The sequence below is a fragment of the Hemicordylus capensis genome, chromosome 13 (genome assembly GCF_027244095.1).
Source record: "Hemicordylus capensis ecotype Gifberg chromosome 13, rHemCap1.1.pri, whole genome shotgun sequence".
NCBI lineage: Eukaryota > Metazoa > Chordata > Lepidosauria > Squamata > Cordylidae > Hemicordylus > Hemicordylus capensis.
The window spans coordinates 18,468,165-18,488,017 of record NC_069669.1 but is presented as its reverse complement, the minus strand read 5'-3'; the positions used below and the strand labels follow the sequence as shown (position 1 = coordinate 18,488,017).

The following is a 19,853-nucleotide window of genomic DNA, read 5'->3' as shown; positions in this document are numbered from 1 at the left end:
CTGCTGAAGCTAACCGCGAAAGTCGGGCAATTAAAGGGGCGGGGCCTCATTTGTGGCTAGCCGACGGGGGCGTGGCTAGAGGTATTTCCCGGGACATTTAAGTGCCGCATGCAGAGGGCTGTTTGATGTATAGTTTGCAAAAATAAGTAAAAAGAGAGCGAGAGAGAAAAAACCGTGAGTAAATGGGTGGATTTGAATGGCTGGTTCCTTGGGAAATTCTTGCATATCTTTTTACTTAACCACCCCCAATTCTTAGTGTAATAACTGTTACAGCTATTATTTTTTTGGAGAGAGAGAGGAAGGCTTTAGTGTAGAGTGGTACCTTTTTTTGGTTCTCCAGTCATTGGACTACAACCCCCATGGTCCCTGGATATTGGTCACTGGCAATGGGGGATGATGGGGTTTGTAGTCCAAGCACAGCTGGAGGACTGGAGTTGTGTAGTTCTCCTGTAGTGTTTCCTGTGCTGGCAGGTAGGAAGCCCATTACACTCAATGGTGGATTACTGTACAGGCAGATGCCTAGGGCGGCAGATCTTGGGGAGTGGCATCTTGGAAGAAAACTTCATAATTTTCTTTCTCTTTAAAAAAGAAAAAAAGCTGCAAAGTGGCATTTATAAAGGTAAAAGACAGAAATAAGTTTTCCTTCCCACCCCCCAAGCCTCCATACACTTGTCCCTGGGGTGGCAAATCTCTGGCTGCCTATGGATGGCCAGAAGATTAATCTGCCCCTGATTACACTGGGTTTTGCTGAGCCCCCGCAGTCCCCAGTATGTGCTTATGAGAGAGAGAAACAGTAGGACAGCTGCAAGCCCTGATCCTGCCGAAATGTTAGCTAGCTAACACCCCTTACTCCTTGGGATACAGATGGATAAGGGAGGGGTCTCTCATAAAACCACTTGTTTCCCCCACACACCCCGACTTTGCCCAACTTTAATCAAATAGGGTTTCCAACTTTGGGTCTCTGGCGGTTGTTGGACTACAACTCCCATCATCTCTAGCTGCTGCAAGCATTACAGCAGGGGGTGATGGGCATTGTAGTCCAACACCTGGAGACGCAAAGTTGGAGACCCCCATTCTAAGTTTAGTGGGGCCTGGTTTCCCTTGGTTTACCCTGCACTGTGGGGCCTGGGTGGGACTTCCCTTTCTCTGGGGCTGAAACTCCCATCTAGTGTTCAGAGTGGGGAGGATGCCACACCAAGCCCAGAATTTCCTCCAAGTTGCAGGACCTCACAGCAGATACATTAATGTGGCAAAGGCTCCCTAGAAGCTAGAAATGCCAGTGGAGAAGTGATGCTTCCTATACAAATAGATAACCCGTAATGGTAGCAAGCATGGTTGTCCCCTTTGCTAAGCAGGATCCAACCTGGTTTGCATTTGAATGGGAGACTCCATGTATAGGCCCTGTAAGGTATTCCTCTCAAGAGGTGGGGCCGCTCTGGGAAGTGCGCCTGCCTGCTTGCAAGCAGAAGGTCCCAAGTTCCCTCCCTGACAGCATCTCCAAGATAGGGCTGGGAGAGACTCCTTCCTGTAACCTTGGAGAAGCTGCTGCCAGTCTGGGTAGACAATACTGAGCTAAATGGGCCGATGGTCTGACGGTGGAAAGCAGCTTCCTTTGTGGTGGAAGTGCTTGGAAAACAGAGCTGCTGGAATCTCTTATGCAGGAGATAGTTTTAATGCTTTGTTCTACCTTCTTTCTATGGAAAACAAGGTGGTTGACCCCAGCACAGTTTTCCTCCAGTGGCTGTTGCTGGTGTCTGTCTTGTGGTTGGTTTAGATTTTGAGTCCTTTGGGGACAGGGATCCAGCTATTTGTTTGTTTCTTTATGTAAACCGCTTTGGAAACTTTGTTGAAAAGGGGTGTGTAAATATTTGTTGTTGGCTAGTGCTGTGGTGTGTGTAGGTTCCCAAGCAGTCTTCTATCCAGACACAGGCCTTGCTTTGGGAAGGTAGCTGCATTGAACACAAGAAGCTGCCATATATGGAGTCAGACCCTTGGTCTGTCTACAGCAGCACTGCCCACACTGGTTGGCAGCAGCCCTTCAGGGTTTCAGGTGGCTGGAGTTTGAACCTCGAACCCTCTATATGCAAAGCAGGGGCTCTATCACTGAGCTCCTGTTCCTTGCCTTCAGACCATATCCCTGGTTATTATTGTTGGTGGTTATGTTATGGCTGCAAACCTTGGTACCTTCTATCAAGGGCCATGTATGTATATTTATATCCTGATCTTCCTCCAAGGAGACCAGAGCAGAATACATGGTTATGTATGTTGTCACAACAACCTTGTGAGGTAGGCTAGGCTGAGAGAGAAGTGACTGGCTGGGACTTACCTGGTGACTCTCATAACATGGCTGTGTGGGGATTTGAACTCAGATCTCCCAGGTCCTAGTCCAAAATTCAAACTGCCACACCACACTGTCTCTCTTTATTCAATTTAAATAATTAGTTAATTAATACTTGTGCACCATCCCACACTTCTGTTTCTGGGCAGATAATTTTAGTGCATCCATCTAGCTCAGTATTGTCTACACCAGGCCTGCTCAACGCTGCCCCCTCAGCTATTTTTGGACTACAGTTCCCATAATCCCCAGCCACAGTGGCAAATAGCCATGGATTATGGGGGCTGGCACAGCAGGGAAATGCTTGACTAACAAGCAGAAGGTTGTCCGTTCAAATCACCACTGGATATCTGGCAGCAGCGATATGGGAAGATGCTGAAAGGCATCATCTCAGACTGCACAGGAGGAGGCCATGGTCAACCCCTCCTGTATTCTACCAAAGACAACCACAGTGCTCTGTGGGCGCCAGGAGTTGAAATCAACTTGATGGCACGCTTTACCTTTAGGCCAACATCTGCAGGAGGGCCAAAGTTGGGCAGCCCTGGTCTACACTGACTGGCAGAGGCTCTCCAAGGTTCCAGGCAGGAGTCTTTCCCAGCCCTACCTGGAGATGCCACCAGGGATTGAACCTGGAACCTTCTGCATGCAAACAGATGCTCTACCACTGCGCTTTGGCCCCATCCCCTAAGTGGAATATCTTACAGCACACAGTATTCGCATATAGTCGCTTATTCAAATGCAATTAAAGGCAAACACTGCTTAGCAAAGGGCACAACTCATGCTTGCTCCAGAAAGACCAGCTCTCCACCCCTTTATTCATACACAACCCAAAGCACTACGGTTGTTCCTCACCAACCGTGAGGGTTCCGTTCGGGCAAAACCTTGCTGTTGGTCAATTTGCAGTTGGCGAGCAATTGAAATCATTGGAAATCAGGCAGTTAGGGAAACTGTGGTTGCAAAAGGAGTGAGAAATCAAAGAAAATATGCTTTCTTTATGGCCAAAAATCACCTGGCATCCCTTAAAATTGCCAAGAATAAGCAAGGGGAGTGAGCTAATTGAACCTCTGGGAAATTTTGAAGCCCCCCAAATTGCTTGAAGGCCCTTTTGAACCCCCCTAAAATGCTCAAAATCACTTTAAATCATGAGGAGTTGGCAGGGTCAGCAAGAAGAATGAGTGGATTGAACCTCTGAACCCCTGCAAATTGCAGAAACACACCCCAAATCTCTAAAATCTCACCAAACTGCTGATACTTGGGTTGCAGTCGGTGAGACCGGTCACAATTTCCTGGTTGCGGAGACTCAAAACCATGATTGAGGAAACCGCCGTTGGCACGGAATGACTGTATTTATTTTACTGCATTGGGTTGAGAAACTGTATTTTATGTTGGTAGGGATTAGAGGCAAGCATGAACTTGCCAGTTCGAATCGATATAGGAAGATGCTGAAAGGCATCATCTCATACTGCATGGGAGGAGGCAATGGTCAACCCCTCCTGAATTCTACCAAAGAAAACCACAGGGCTCTGTGGGCGCCAGGAGTCAACACCGACCCGAAGGCACACTTTACTTTAACTAGGATTAGGGGCAGGAGCAAATTATTTTGCATAACGGTGTACCTGGTTGAAACTCAAGTGAAAACGGTTTGCGATCGCTTGGTTCTGAGCTGACTCACCTTTCAGCATATCTGTCTGTCTAGACCGCACTGAAGATGCCCGCCACAGACGAGCAAGATAACCGGAGGAAGCAATTCAAGAACAACGGCAAAGACCTTGCAGTAAGTCCGACAGGGAGACTTTGGAGATTTTCTTGGTAGGGCATGAAACTGCAGGACACAATCCAAGTGTCGCATGCCTGTTGAGCCTGTTGATTTCTGTTGAGCCCATTGGCTTCAGCTTGAAGTCTACTCTGGGAAGAGAGGAAGTAGACCTAGAACACATAGGAACATAGGAAGCTGCCATATACTGAGTCAGACCATTGGTTTATCTAGTTCAGTATTTTCTTCACAGACTGGCAGCAGCTTCTCCAAGGCTGCAGGCAGGAATCTCTCTCAGCCCTATCTTGGAGATGCTGCCAGGGAGGGAACTTGGGACCTTCTGCTCTTCCCAGAGCAGCTCCATCCCCTGAGGGGAATATAATCTTACAGGGCTCATACTTCTAGTCTCCCATTCATATGCAACCAAGGTTGACCCTGCTTAGCTAAGGGGACAAGTCATGCTTGCTACCACAAGACCAGCTCTCCTCTCCAGGAGGAAGTATAAAAAGCAAGCTTTTTCTAAAAAAAATTTTTTTTAAAACACCAAACTTTTTTTCTTCAAACAGGAGGAGGGGGAGATTTTGAGAGGCTGGTATGTCTTTAGGGGGAAAGTGTCTGTGTCTGGTTTTTGCCAGGGCTTTTTTGTGTGCCTGTGTTGCTCTCAGTTTTAGCTTCTCTCTTGCCTAGAGGGAGACGGTGGGAGGAGCCAGCTAGGGCTGAGGCGAGTCACACCTGGTGGGAGAGGCCACATTCCTGTTGAGCCTGTCTGCCTCCATTTGAAGCCTACTCTCTACGCAGGAGGCAGTCAAGGAAATTAGCGACCAGAGCTTAGCGGACAGGAGTTAGCAAACAGGTATACAGGAGTTTTGCGTGGGGTTTAGCCGGGAAGTGTGTGGTGGAACTTGAAAGCCACTGAGCAGGAAGAGAAGGCAAGTACTAATCCCTCTTTCATGTTCTCGGGAAGTAAAGCTTGAGCTGTTGAGTAGCTGACAACTTCAGCTAAGACCTGGCTTTCAAATAAACAATCCCCAAATACTTGAAGCAGCCAACAAAAGCAGTCATGCAGATAGAAAGCCAGCAGGGGTGGGAGAGCTTCCCAGTATATTGCAGAGAGTGTTGCATGTATGACTATCTGCTCAATGGGCAGAAGTTGTGGGGTGGGAGGTCCTCGGTGCAAGGAGCTACTGGCTCTCAGGGAATAAGTTCGTATCCTCGAAGCCAAGGTGGCTGATCTGGAGAAGCTCAGAGTCAGAGGTATGTGGATGAGACCTTCAGGGACTTGATAGAGGCATCCCAGGCTGATGGTGACACCTCTGCTTTTGGGGAGAAGGAAGGCCTTGGAAGGAGGACATTCCAAGGAAGAGGGAACTGCTCCCTTAGAAGAGAGCCCTTCCGTGAATGATGAGCCCATATCCTCTCCAACAGGGGATACTCCTCTGTGGGGTGTGGGCCTCTTAGTAGTAAACAATTTGATCATTGGGGTATAGAGAGTTGGGCCTATGACCCACATGTAGACCACATGGTGACTTCCCTGCCTGGTGCGAACATTATAGGTGTCACATGGCATCTAGATAGGCCGCTAGGCAGTACTGGGGAGGAGTTGGCTGTCGTGATGCATGTCGGCACCAACAATGTTGGGAAATGCCGTCAGGAGGATCCGGAAGCCAAATGTAGGCTGCTAGGTAGCATATTGAAGCCCAGGACCCCCAAGATCGCATTCTCAGAAATGCTACCGATTCCATGCGCAGGGCCAGCGAGACAGACAGGGCTGAGGGGTCTCAATGCTCCAAATTAACTTGATAAAAACTACCTAATACTTGGCTGACTTCCCCTCCAGCGGATGCGGAAGCAAAGAATAGAGGTGGATGTCCAGCTTCGCAAAGCTCGGAAAGACGAACAGATCTTGAAGCGAAGGAACATCTCTCTCTCCGTGGAAGACGCCCTGTCTCCAGAAAAAGAAGAGGAAACTTTGGTGTGTGGGTGTTGGGATGCAGAACCGGGCAATTGGGCTCCAATCCCACCCTGAGCCCCAAACAAGAAGAGGGGATAGGAAGCCGCTGCCTTAATTTTTCTCTCTCCATGTAAACTGCTCTGAGAACTCTGAGCGGTGCATATAAATATCCGTCGCAGTCTGTGGAACTGTGGTGGTTTCTCCCGCAAGAAACGGGTAGCATTGCAGCTGCAGTCGGGATGTTGATGGTTGGGGCATGCCAACGCTTGCATTTCTGGTGCCTGGTGTAACTTTGATGCCCCCCCACATTCAGCTAAAATTATATTCTGTACAGTGCCGAATATAACTTTAATTGAACAGGACACCAGAGTCGTCACTGGCAGCTGGTGTTGGCTGGGACAGGCAGTGCAGAAGCAGACCATGCTTTAAAAAACTTGTCCGCTGTCTCGCTGCTGCCCAGCTCTGCCTGGAGACCAGCCCCACTGCGGCCACTGCGGGCCCCCTGCTGTGCTGCTCGGCTGCTGGTGTGCACACACAGTGGCCATTTGAGGGGACAGTCCAGCAAAGGTTTTACCAGGTTGAAATAATAATAATAATAAATATTTTATTAAAGTGTGCCGTTAAGTCGGTGTCGACTCCTGGCGCCCACAGAGCCCTGGGGTTGTCTTTGGGTAGAATTCAGGAGGGGTTGGCCATGGCCTCCTCCCGTGCAGTAGGAGATGATGGCTTTCAGCATCTTCCGAGATCGCTGCTGCCCGATAGAGGTGTTTCCCATAGTCTGGGGAACATACCAGCAGGGATTCGAACCGGCAACCTCTGGCTGGCTAAGTCAAGTCATTCCCTCGCTACTTTATTAGCTGCCCCGTGACAAATTGTTCTCTGGGCAGCTTACAACACATTCAAACATCCAATACACATCAAATCACAACATACCAAATATATATATATATATATATCTTGTGTTAAAAAACAACAATTTTAAACATCAAATGGCAGCTGTGCATGTGAATTGGCCAGTGGGGGGTGGGTGGGGGCATGGAATAGGGGGAATGTATTTCTTAGATTCAATTTATAGAACCCCTTTCATAAAGCTCGTCTCAAGGCAGTTTACAAAAGTTAATACAATAAAATGCCATAAAATAAAGACCCTAGAAAACATAACTTGAGGTGGGAGGAGGGCGGAACCTTATACATTTCAAAGGTATATCCTGCTTCCTCACCTCTCCCTCCATTTCATCTGGGAGTTGCAGTAGCTATTCACTGCAGGGGGTGCCAGGACCCGTGCCAAAGATCTGGTTGCCTCGGTATTCCTAATACCCAGGCCAACCCTGCTGGCTTGGCCAGAGACCTCTGTGTATGGAAGAGACTTCTCGGTGGTGGTGGTCTTGTCATCCCTTCCCTTCTCTGCGCAGGAAGCTCAGCTCACTTTGGAGGAAATTGTCCTCGTGGTGCAATCGGATGACCCCCAACACTATTTGAAGGCCACTCGGGCTACCAGGTACGCTGAACCAAAGCTCCCTTGTGTGGTACCCTCTAGACTCTACTGGAGGAAACTGAGCCTGAACACAACTCTCGACTACTGTTCTTCTGTACTTCTTGGAAATGGGAAAAGGAAATGCAGGATAAAATCCATAGCGGAATCACTGGTGTGTCTTGGAATCACTGGTTTGACAAGATCGTGCAAGACTTGTGTCCTGTATACAGTTGTCTCTGAATACATGCTGCATTTTATGCTTAAATTACCTGGGTTCTTGGTGTTTGAGAACACCTTTTTCACAAGCTCTGCTGCTAACTAAGATAGTCTGGGGAGGTCTGCTTATGGTAGCCACCAGCTCATCTGGTGTTGACTCAGGCTTGATCCTTTCTTATAGCCACCCCAGAGGCTTTGGAATGCCCTTCTGCCAAAGTAATAGCTTCAGCGACCCTAGCAGCATCTAGAAAAGTCCTTAAGGCACCTCTATCTAACTAGGCTTTGGGGCAATCTTTAGTTGTAAATATTTGTATTTTGAATGTCTTAATTTTTGAGGTGTTTGAATGTGACTTTTGTGTAAACCACCTTGAGATGTAGGCTTTGGCCATATATAAACGTGTCAAATGAAATGTTTAGTTTTATATTAGCTGCCCAGAGATGAAAGTTTGGGTGGTATAGAAGTTTAATAAATAAATAATAGTATTAATTATTAAAATACTGGCTTATTTTTAAAAACCACAATGGAAAGGGACCCAATTTTGGTCTTTCATCTGCATCTAGTACCATTGTTGCAGTAACCTCTAGTACCTTGTAGGTGTCAACATTACTAATCTAATGTGTCTGAAGATTGGCTGGTACAGAGTGCTAAGATGCATCTATTTCTGCAGAGAGTATTTGTTCGCTATCTCTGTTCCAAATCTGTTGTAATTCTACTGGTATTTCATGTGTCGTCCCCAGGAAAATGTTGTCTAGGCAGAAGAATCCATCTCTTGATGAAGTCATCAAAGCTGGGATCGTTCCTAGACTGGTGGACTTCTTGTACCATCACGATGACCCAGCTCTACAGTTTGAGGCCGCTTGGGCACTCACTAATATTGCTTCCGGGACATCGGAGCAGACCAGGGCAGTGGTGGAGGCAAATGCCATCCAGGCCTTTGTAGTCCTTCTGTCTTCTCCGCATATGCACATCTGCGAGCAGTCTGTGTGGGCCCTGGGAAACATAGCAGGTAAGGGGGCAGTGGACCCTGGGAAACCTAGAAAGCACCATCCCCCTTACCTACTGACTTCCAGTTTGGTGGCCGATGGATGGCAAGATCAGGAGCAATGTGAGGCCAAACCATTCATGCTTCAGGATGTCCACTTGGTGCTGAGAAGTCCTGAGAAGGACAGCCTGCAGCAAAATCGGGATGTTGCTGAACCACAACACCTGTCGTCCCCAGCCACATCTTATTGTGACTGGGGATTGTGGGAGTTCAGCAACATCTGGAGAGCTAAGGCTGCCTACCTTTTGGTCTAGACCAGGGATTCTCAATGTTGGGTCCCAGATGTTGTTGGACTTCAACTCCCAGAATCCCCAACCAAAGGCCACTGGGGTTGGGGATTATGGGAGCTGAAGTCCAATAACATCTGGGGAACCAAGTTTGAGAATCCCTGGTCTAGACAAGGGGTTCTTGGCTGTGGGTCCCCAGATCCTGGACTATAGCTTTCATCATCCATTGTGGCCAGGGATGATGGGAGCTGTTGTCCAGCATCTGGGGACCCACAGCTAGGAACCTCTAGTCTAGATGGGTCAATGGCTTCAATTATAGCCTACTGCTGTTGTACATCGAACCAAAGAGCAACTCCCTCCACCCACCGACTTCTCAAATGTCCTCCTTGTGTGTAGGTGATGGCCCCGTGTACAGAGATGCTATAATCAGCTTCAACGCGGTCCCTCCCCTTCTGAGTCTGGTGACGCCCACTACTCCTGTACGTATGCTTGGGCTCGGGGGGGGGCAAGGTATCCTGGCCGAGGACCACCAGCTCACTGGGCTCTTGAAGCTCACCTGATTTATTGACTGGTGGGCTGGGGAGTGGCCGGTCAAGGGTCCCAAGCCTATGAGCTGGCTGCACAGTAGCCTAATCACTGCCAGCTCAGTGGTAGTGTGCCTTCTTTGTGAGCAGAAGGTCCAGGGTCCAATGCCTGGCCTCTCTAGGTAGGGCTGCGAATGACTTCCACCAGAAACCCCCTGTCTGTCAGATGTTCTAACCTGTACTAACAGCCTGTTCAGGGAGGAGAGTCGAACCTGTGGACATGAATCATCCCCTTTGCTTAAGCAAGGTCTGCCCTGGCTTGCATTCGGTTGACTAGCACTGCCCGCTCCTCAAAGATATTCTAAGTAGAGGATTGTTATTATTATAGGTTATTATTATAGGTAAGGCTGAGAGAGAAGTGACTGGCCCAGAGTCACCCAGCAAGTCTCATGGCTGAATGGGGATTTGAACTTGGGTCTCCCCGGTCCTAGACCAGCACTCTAACCACTACACTACGCTGTGGATGGGGCCGCAGCTCAGTGGAAGAGGATCTGCTTGGCATGCAGAAGGTCCTAGGTTCAATCCCTGGCAGCATCTCCAGGTAGGGCTGGGGAAGATGCCTGCCTGAGACCTCGGAGCTGCTGCCAGTCAGTGTAGACAATACCGAGCTAGGTGGAGCGATGGTCTGAATCTATAAGCCAGCGTCTTACATCCGTATGGTCTAAGGCAGCTGAACAGAGTTACACCTACTGTAGCTTCCATCACTGATCTTGAACTGAAAGTTGCTCGACTTCTGCAGATCCAACAGGTCTTGGATTCTCCAGGACCAGGTCTATTTTTTTCCCCATATTCCAAGGGTGTGATGGACTGTGGAACAGAGGTTTACTGCACCTTGGAATAAGCCAAAGGTTACCAGCCTTGATTCCCCAGATGCTAGATTATGACTCCCATCATATCCCAGCCACAAAGGCTGAAGGATGATGGGAGTTGTAGTCCAACATCTGGAGACCCAGGGTTGGGAACCCTGGCTGAGACCCTACCTGCAATCCCGGACTCTTGAGCCAGGGAGAACTTGCCTGAACACATGTCACATCCTGGTTTCAGGTGGGGTTTCTGAAGAACATCACCTGGACGCTGTCCAACCTCTGCAGGAATAAGGACCCCCATCCTCCCCTGGATGCTGTGAAGCAGATTCTCCCCACGCTGACCTGCCTCCTGCAACATGAAGACAAAGAGATCCTCTCGGATGGGTGTTGGGCCATCTCCTACCTGACAGATGGGTCCAACGACCGCATCCATGTGGTGCTAGAGACGGGGATCCTGCCGCGGCTGGTGCAACTCATGGGCACTCCAGAACTGTGTATCCTGGTAGGCAAAGAGCCATTGATTTGTCCATCATGGTGGAGAGAACTCTTCTGTGACTCGGGTTGCCAAGGAGGGGTGGAACCATCTGCTCTTATAATTGCATTACAGATGAATCTGGAGCTCAAATTAATTCAGAGGCTCTGGGTTTGGTGATTGCAAGGGTGTGCCCGGCGCTTTTTATTTTTCACACTTATATCCCGCTCTTCCTCCGAGGAGCTCAGAGCAGTATACCTGGTTATTTTTATCCTCACAGCAACCCTGTGAGGTAGGTTAGGCTGAGAGCTACATGACTGGCCCAGAGACATCCAGTGAGTTTCAGGGTTGAATGGGGATTCGAACTTGGGGCTTCCCGGTCCGAGTCCAACACTCTAACCTCTGTGATATGCTGGCTCTCCCTTCTAGAACAGGTCTGCACAACTTTGACCCTCCAGCTAGTATTGGTCTAAAGCTCCCATCATCCGCAGCTACAGTAGCCAAAAGCTGAGCATGGTGGGAGTTGTAGTCCAGCATCTGCAGAAGGGTTGACAACTGTACTTAGAACCATGGGAAATGTAGTTCTCTTCCCCCAAGAGGTATCCATCCTAGTCCGAGCAAGCTACATCTTAAGCAGAAGGGGACTGGATCTTCCTTGGGTGATGAGGGAGACGTGCCATTGTCATTCATAAGAACAGCCCTGCTGGATCAGGCCCAAGGAGGCCCATCTAGTCCAGCATCCTGTTTCACACAGTGGCCCACCAGGTGCCTCTGGAAGCCTACAGGCAGGAGTTGAGGGCATGCCCTCCCTCCTGCTGTGACTCCCCTGCAACTGGTACTCAGAGGCATCCTGCCTCTGAGGCTGGAGGTGGCCTATAGCCCTCTGACTAGTAGCCCTTGATAGACCTCTTCTCCATGAAGTTATCCAAACCCCTCTTAAAGCCATCCATGTTGTTGGCTGTCACCACATCTCGTGGCAGAGAATTCCACAAGTGGATTGTGCGTTGTGTGAAAAAGTACTTCTGTTTGTTGGTCCTAGATTTCCTGGCATTCAATTTTATGGGATGACCCCTGGTTCTAGTGTGATGGGAGAGGGAGAAGACTTTCTCTCCATCCACTTTCTCCACACCATGCATGATTTTACAGACCTCTAGCATGTCTCCCCGCAGTCGTCTTTTTTTCTAAACTAAAAAGCCCCAGGCGTTGTAGCCTGGCCTCATAAGAAAGGTGCTCTAGGCCCCTGATCATCTTGGTTGCCCTCTTCTGCACCTTTCCCAGGTCTACAATGTCCTTTTTTAGATGTGGTAGCCAGAACTGTACACAGTACTCCAGGTGTGGCCGCACCATAGTGTTGCATAAGGATTGTAATTCAGGATGCAGTCTCTTGAGACTGACTGCCTCTTGACAGGAGCTATATTCCCTGTAGAAAATCTGTGTGATATGGTCCAACTTGGAGAACTTTTGGCTTACCTTGGAAATCAAATGTGATCTAGTAGATGCTCAAAGTCTATGTCTGCAGATGAGGTAGAAAGAATGAACCACGATAAAAAGATGAGTCAGAGGAATGTATTGAATTCTTCTTGTATACTTGCAATACAACTCATGCAAAAATCACAGAAGAGGTGCATGGAGGAGAAATGTAGGGTGGCCAGAAGCTTGGAATCGGACCTTGTATTTCTCGAAGCAATACTTGGTAGTGGTACTCGCTTCTCAACACCAAATAAAATAGTCCTCCGTCCCCAAAGGGGTTACAATACCAAAAGCCCATGGGAGGCATCAGTATCATCCTCGGGGGTGAGATGCTATGCTGGGGTAGGGTTGCCATATTCTGGCTTTCCAAATCCGGGTGCCTAATTTGCATATTATGTAAATTGGCTTGAAAATAAATTCTGAGCAGAACAGTGGCTGCACGTTTTGCTCCGTAACTCCGCTTCTCCAAGGGCTAAAGCCTAGCTTTTTAAAGAAAATGAAAGCTGAAATCCGGGCAAATCTGGGTGGGCTAAGCCATCTGGGTGAGATGCTTAAAATCTGGGTGAAACGCAGAATTCTGGGGGGCATGGCAACTGTACACTGGGGTGAACAAGGGTGGCAGCTGTGCTAAATACAAGAACCACCAGTTGAACTTTATTTCAAATGTCATATAACTAAAATTCATATATGATCCTCTTGAAAGAAAGACACACTTTTCATTGTTATATATACCACCTTAAAGGCATTCCAAGGCAGTTTACAAAAGTGAATACAACAGAATCCCATCAAATCACATTAACATAGTAAAATCAATTAAGAACATAAAAACACCAAAAAGCAAGAGCCATAAAGCAACAATATAATCCTGGTATTAATACTTAAATAACTGCTCTGAGCCATTTTTGGAAGGGTGGTATAGAAATCTAATAAATAATGATGATGATGATATTTGTCTCCATACTGGTCAAGACCATAATAAAGTGTCTACTGTTTGTCTTGATGCCAAGAAAAAGGGTGAGGGGAACGAGAAAGGCAACCCCGTCTTAAAAAAACCAGAACCTTGAAAATCAATATAATTCATTAAAACTAGAGCAAGCTGGAAAAACTAACTTTTCAGCAGCCAAGTGAATGGTCTTTGGTCCCCGGTGGGCTTATCATTCCCCAAACCCCACAGGAGATGGACACCAGCAACAGCCACAGAGAAGGAGGCTATGCTGGGGATAGTCATTCTCTGCTAATCACTTGAAAAGGTGCCTCTTGGCCCAGTTAGCCGGGATTAAAGCACCAAGGTATCCCCACCCAGCCTACTAAGCTCCACCCCTCATTTTTTTGCTCCTAGACGCCAGCCCTGCGAGCAGTGGGTAACATCGTCACGGGGACGGATGAGCAAACGCAGATGGCCATTGACGCTGGCCTGCTGTCCGTCCTGCCCCGGCTCCTACGGCACCCTAAGCACACCGTGCAGAAGGAGGCGGCGTGGACTCTGAGCAACCTTGCAGCCGGGCCCCCCAGCCAGATCCAGCAGCTGATCACCTGTGGGCTGCTTCCTCCCTTGATGGAGCTGCTGGGACAGGTAACAGATGGGAGATCTGCAGAGCTTCCTGGGAATCCCGCCCCACTTAAATTGACAGGGCACATTTCTAGTCCTTATGGCTGGTGGCTGCTGCTGCTGATTTACAGACCACTTTTTCAATGAGTGCTCAAAGCGGTCTACATAGAAAAATAAAACAGCAGCTGCTCTGCATGCAGGAAGTCCCAGGTTCAATCCCTGGCACCTTGGAGAGCCACTGCCAGTCAGTGTAGACAATTAGCTAGATGGCCCTGTGGTCTGACTTGGAACAAGGCAGCTTCCGGTGTTTCCTGGAGTTATGCTGTTCCGGGTTGGGATGGGACAGTTGCTCTCCCTGCGGCTGAATAGAAGAGAATTGCCACTTTAGGAAGTGTGTGCTGGCTGACATCTATCAGAAGGCCAAATGAAACTTCCAGCCAGGGTTACAGTGCTTCGTATTGTTCATTGTCCCACAAGTACCAGAATCATGCAGAATTGCATGATTATACAAAACAAGCAAATCTGCATAACCTCACAGAATTCAACTTCCTCTTAACACAGAATCTTTAATCTTGAGGGCAGGATAGTTCTAACTCTGGCAACGGCTAAAGGTAAAGGTGTGCCGTCGAGTCGGTGTCGACTCCTGGCAAACACAGAGCCCTGTGTTTTTCTTTTGGTAGAATACAGGAGGGGTTTACCATTGCCACCTCCTGCACAGTAAGAGATGGTGCCTTTCAGCATCTTCCTATATCGCTACTGCCTGATAGAGGTACCAGTGGGGATTTGAACCTATTGAGCAAAAAATAACAGTTGTGCTGACTCCTTAGATGGTATCAGGTTGTAGCTGTTGTTGTTGTTTACACAGTCAGACAGGTCTTTTTGACTGGTTTGTTTTATCCAGACATCGAGTCCTTCCCAAGGACCTGGAATGGCTGAACTTTATTATCAATATTGTTCTTGTTGTTATAGATATCGTCGTAGAATATAGGCTATTCCCAGTAAAGTTGCTGTTTGTAATTGGCTGATGGTGATTTCTGTGGCCTCTGTGGTGTTGAGGTGCTCTTCAAGGTCTTTTGGAACTGCACCCAGGGCACCAATTACTACTGGGATTATTTGGGTCGTCTTCTGCCATAGCCTTTCAATTTCAATTTGTAGATCTTTGTATTTTGTTTTATCTATTTTTCTTCTATTCTGCTATCCCCTGGTATTGCTATGTCGATTATTTTGACTTGTTTTTCTTTCTTCTCGACTACAGTTATATCTGGTGTATTGTGTGGCAGATGTTTGACTGTTTGTAGTCGGAAGTCCCATAATATTTTTGCATCTTCATTTGTAGCGGTTGTTGTTGTTGTGTGTTTCTTGTTTACACAGTCAAACAGGTGTTTATTATTCTGCAGGGAGATTTTAAAGCTCAGAAAGAGGCCATCTGGGCAGTTGCCAACTTCACAACTGGAGCCACTGTAGAGCAAGTGGTGAACCTGGTCCAGGCAGGCATCCTGCAGCCTCTTCTCAACTTACTGACTGTCAGAGACAGCAAAACTATCCTGGTGATCCTCGATACCATCAACAACCTATTTGTGGTAAGCTTTGTGTTTTGGTTTCTACTTCTCATGGTCTTGGTTATTCTGATTAGAGGCTTATGAAATTATGCATGGTCTACCCTGGGATTCCCAGCTTTGGGTCCCTAGGTGCTAGTCCAATATCCAGGGACCCAAAGCTAGGAACCCCAGGGTAGAGAAGGGGAATAAGCCCCCGCCTCCATCATAATACTAAAACTTGGTTACTTGGTGATTTGAAACAGAAAGTAAAGCATACTAGGGTCTGTAAGTCAAATGAGCAAAAGATCCACACAAGATCTAGAATACAGGTTACATATTGTATGAAAGTGGACAATAGTAAAAAAAATTTTTTTAACATATCAGACAGACTTTAATATAAGCAGAAACAGAATGTCAAATAGAGCACATAAAAATTGAAAGATATCACATCTAAATACAACTACAATAGCTGTCTGCACAATAAACAATGGAAAACTACTGAGTCAACAACAATAACAATAGTGTCTAGCCATTTCACAATGTAGTCTCTAGTTAATACATTTTCATGAATGGTCCACAAAGCTAGCCCACAAACACGGTTTTCTTAATGAAGATGTCTTGGCCCTCCAAATATCAAGCTTTTAAATAGTGCCTAAGCTTCAACTGGTCTTCATAAAAATACTCTGTTTCTTTGATGAACATCTCTTCTCTTCTGAACCAAAAACTCTCATTTAGCATTGGTATGTCAAAATGGCCTCATACACACACTGCTATTGCTTTCTTCCTGCAATTATTAAAGAAAATTGGAATTTATTCTTGTGTTAAAGATGGCTATTGATATCCAAGCAGAATCTCCATGTTCAGAGGCAGTATTCCACTGAATAGATTGCTGGGGGACAGCAAGAGGAGAGAGTGGCTACCTTTTGGGCCCCACTTAGGGATTCTCATGAGGTACCTGTTTAGCCATTGGGTTAGGAACATAGGAAGCTGCCACATACTGAGTCAGACCATTGGTCTATCTAGCTCAGTGTTGTCTTCCCAGACTGGCAGTGGCTTCTCCAAGGTTGCAGGCAGGAGTCTCTCCCAGCCCTATATTGGAGATGCTGCCAGGGAGGGAACTTGGAACCTTCTGTTCTTCCCAGAGCAGCTCCATCCCCTGAGGGGAATATCTTCCAGTGCTCACACTTCTAGTCTCCCTTTCATATGCAACCAGGGCAGACCCTGCTTAGCTAAGGGGACAAGTCATGCTTGCTACCACAAGACCAGCTCTCCTTTCCCTAAAAGATGGAAAGAAAGTGCCAGAATGCTGGAAGAGGTTGACCTTTTATCTTCTCCAGCTGGGTTCTAAAGTTCTGGGAAACATCCCCAAGCAGACAGAGTATAGTCCTACTTCGAAGAGGAAGCAAGAAAAAATCTTGCTTGAGAACGGCAGCTTTTATTGGTGCTCCGGTTGACTCTGTCTTTGCTAGAAGAATCCACTACCTTGCTCACTCTCCAGTTTTACACACGTGCAGATTAATATGACACTTATCAACTAGGAGACTGGCCCAAGGACAAAAGGCTCCAAGTGTGCCATGGCGGGTTAGGCAAAGCTTTCGGGGAATACGCATGAGCTGTTGCATGTCTCCTTCTCGTATCAGTCGGCGGAGAAGATAGGCGAGACGGAAAAACTGTGCCTGGCAGTTGAAGAGCTCGGGGGCCTGGAGAAGATTGAAATGCTTCAGGCTCACGAGAACAACTTGGTCTACCGAGCGGCTATCAACCTCATTGAGAAACACTTTTCAAGCAATGTAAGCTGCTCTACCCTTGCTTTTGGGTGGGGAGGAGATGGTTGGTGAGCACAGAGGCCTGGTGGCACACAAGATGTGGAACGATCTCTCCAGGCAAATCAACTTGGTGCTTGTCAGCTTCTTGTCCCCTGCGAACTGAGCAAAGAGGCAACCTTTTTAAAGTGGCAGTTCCCTTTCTTGAGCAGGGGGAGAGCAACTGGCCCTCTCCACCCACAGCACAGCGTCCCTCCAGTGGCTGTTGCTGGTGTCTGTCTTCTGTTTTCGTGTCTTAGACTGTGAGCCCTTTGGGGGCAGGCAGCCCATCTATTTATATCTAGGTAAACTGCTTTGGGAACGCTTGTTGAAAAGCGGTATATAAATAATCATTGTGTTCTTGGGCACAAGATAAGTCCTCCCTGTCTGGTGTGTGGCTGCAATCTAGGTTCAGCAAGATCAGGGGTTCCCAACCTGTAGTCTGGCAACCTCTTAAGTACCACAGGTAGGGTTGCCAACATTTCATTGCCAGAATGAGGGACACAAGTTTGTGAGGGCTGGCTGGGAAGTGTAGAGAGGTGCATTTTATTTTTTTATATCTGTGTAAACTGTTTTGTAAACTTTAGTTGAAAAGCGGCATATAAATACTCGTTGCCTTGTATGCAGTGGTAATCAAGAGCCTGAGTATCACTGACATATATGAAATTGAATGCTATGCTATTGAATAATTGAGGGACAAATGCTGTCCCTTTTAAAGGTAAAGTGTGCCGTCAAGTCAATTTCGACTCCTGTCCTGGCGCCCACAGAGCCCTGTGGTTTTTCTTTGGTAGAATACAGGAAGGGTTGACCATGGCCTCCTCCCGCACAATATGAGATGATGATGCCTTTCAGCATCTTCCTAGATCGCTGCTTCCCATAGTCTGGGAAACACACCAGCGGGGATTTGAACCGGCAACCTTCTGCTTGTTAGCCGAGCATTTCCCCACTGCGCCACTTAAGGTGATGCTGTCCCTTTAGGGACCAACCTTTCATCCCTGAAATGAGGGACGGTTGGTGGGAACTCCTGAGCTAGATGGCTGGTTACGGATTACCTTTGTGAACTGCTTTACATAGATATAAACTGCGCTTTTTAAAAAGCGCCATTAAGGTGGCTACCCTCATCTTTACTATATTGTAAATAAAGCATTGATGGTCCACTTAGGAACATAGGAAGCTGCCTCCTACAGAGTCAGACCCTTGGTCCATCTAGCTCAGTATTGTCTACCCAGACTGGCAGTGGCTTCTCCAAGGTTGCAGGCAGGAGTCTCTCCCAGCCCTGTCTTGGAGATGCTGCCAGAGAGGGAACCTGGGACCTTCTGTATGCAGATGCTGTTCCCAGAGCAGCCCCATCCCCTGTGGGGAATATCTTACTGTGCTTTATTATTATTATTATTATTATTATTATTATTATTATTATTATTTGATTTGATTTGATTTGATTTGATTTGATTTCTATACCTACACATATGTAGTCTCCCATTCAAATGCAAACCAGGGCATTCACCCCTTCAACCTCTCCCTCCCTAGGGTGATGGAAACCCAGCTCCAGAAGCAGACCAAGAAAGCAAGACGCTTCCTTTCTCAGCGAAGCAACAGGATTTCTACGACTTCTGAAGTGGGGCCTGGCTTGCCAGCCACACAGCAGGCTCATCTGGTGAGGGGCTACTACACACTCCACTTGGCTGTGGAAGCACTCCGGGGCGAAGAGACACAGGTGTGGCGGGGCTTGTTCCTTACGCTGTCGGTCAATAAACGGCTGTTCTTGATTTGTACAACCTGCCTGGAGCCTGCTTTTGCGTCCAGATGTGGGGAATCTTCTAAATCTTGCGCACAAATCTTCTGAAGAGGATGATCTCCATCGGTGAGCTAGGAAGGCAGGCCAGACAATCCCAGCTTGTGGGGAGGAAAAGTTCTCATCTGTCCTGTGCTTTCTCTAGCGAAGGCACACTTGGAGAGCTTTGCCAGTTAATTCCTCAACCGTTGAGGAGCTTAAGGCACAATCAGATTCGTAGCCATCTACTTTGGAGAAGAGATCACCGTGTTTGAGGCTGGAACTCCAGGTCACGTGTAGCTTGTTTTTTGTTTCATTTTAATCCCTCTCTTTCTCCACGTTGCTCAGAGCAGTATGCACTATTCCCCCTCATCTTATCTTCACAACAACCCAGCGAGGTAGGTTAGGCTGAGCAACTGGCCCAAGATGACCTAGTACAGCTCAGTGGGGATTTGAACTCGGGTCTCCCCAGTGACTGTCCCAGTCCTACACTCTAACCGCTGCACCAACCTGACTATTGTTGGTACATGTGTCGAGTAGCTTTAAAGCAACAGCAGGAGGCTACAGTAGTACACCGCTCTGGGCGGGATATAAAATGTAAAAAATAAATATAAATAAGGGGCTCCTTCAGTCTCACTCTTCCACTCAAAATCCTAGCCAGCTCTCCTACCTGCCTGGAGAGAGAAGATGCAGTTCGCTTTGGACCTCTATCCCACGCTTCCATTTTTTCTAGCATGGCTTGCGTTATATACTGTGCATTGATTTTCATAGCTATGATGCCTTCTCATAAGAACCTTGTTGAATCAGGTCCAAAGTCTAGCTAGTCCAACATCCTGTTTCCTTCAGATACCTCCCGGAAGCC

At 47.6% G+C, this 19,853-nt stretch overlaps 1 protein-coding gene across 3 annotated transcripts; it reads left to right on the top strand.

Annotated features, from left to right (window-relative positions):
* The first annotated feature begins 36 nt into the window (after positions 1–36).
* Positions 37–18,995, top strand: KPNA7 (karyopherin subunit alpha 7). Of its 3 annotated transcripts, XM_053275729.1 has the most exons (11): positions 37–174; positions 4,032–4,109; positions 5,926–6,060; positions 7,452–7,537; positions 8,468–8,736; positions 9,396–9,478; positions 10,628–10,891; positions 13,671–13,904; positions 15,278–15,460; positions 17,059–17,208; positions 18,748–18,995. In XM_053275729.1, exons 2-11 carry the CDS (start codon positions 4,044–4,046, stop codon positions 18,832–18,834), a joined length of 1,557 nt encoding a protein of 518 aa, XP_053131704.1. In that variant the 5' UTR covers positions 37–174; positions 4,032–4,043; the 3' UTR covers positions 18,835–18,995. The 3 variants fall into 3 exon arrangements, with proteins under 3 accessions (XP_053131704.1, XP_053131705.1, XP_053131706.1); XM_053275730.1 differs by lacking the exon at positions 17,059–17,208; XM_053275731.1 differs by lacking the exons at positions 4,032–4,109; positions 5,926–6,060 and having other exon boundaries at positions 136–174.
* The last annotated feature ends 858 nt before the right edge of the window (positions 18,996–19,853 follow it).

Excerpts from the sequence above, each read along its gene's own strand:
- KPNA7 (XM_053275729.1), top strand. The coding sequence starts at position 4,044 with ATGCCCGCCACAGACGAGCAAGATAACCGGAGGAAGCAATTCAAGAAC. Across the intron at positions 7,538-8,467 it reads AAGGCCACTCGGGCTACCAG|GAAAATGTTGTCTAGGCAGA; the intron begins GTACGCTGAACC and ends TGTCGTCCCCAG. Across the intron at positions 17,209-18,747 it reads AGAAACACTTTTCAAGCAAT|GGTGATGGAAACCCAGCTCC; the intron begins GTAAGCTGCTCT and ends CTCCCTCCCTAG.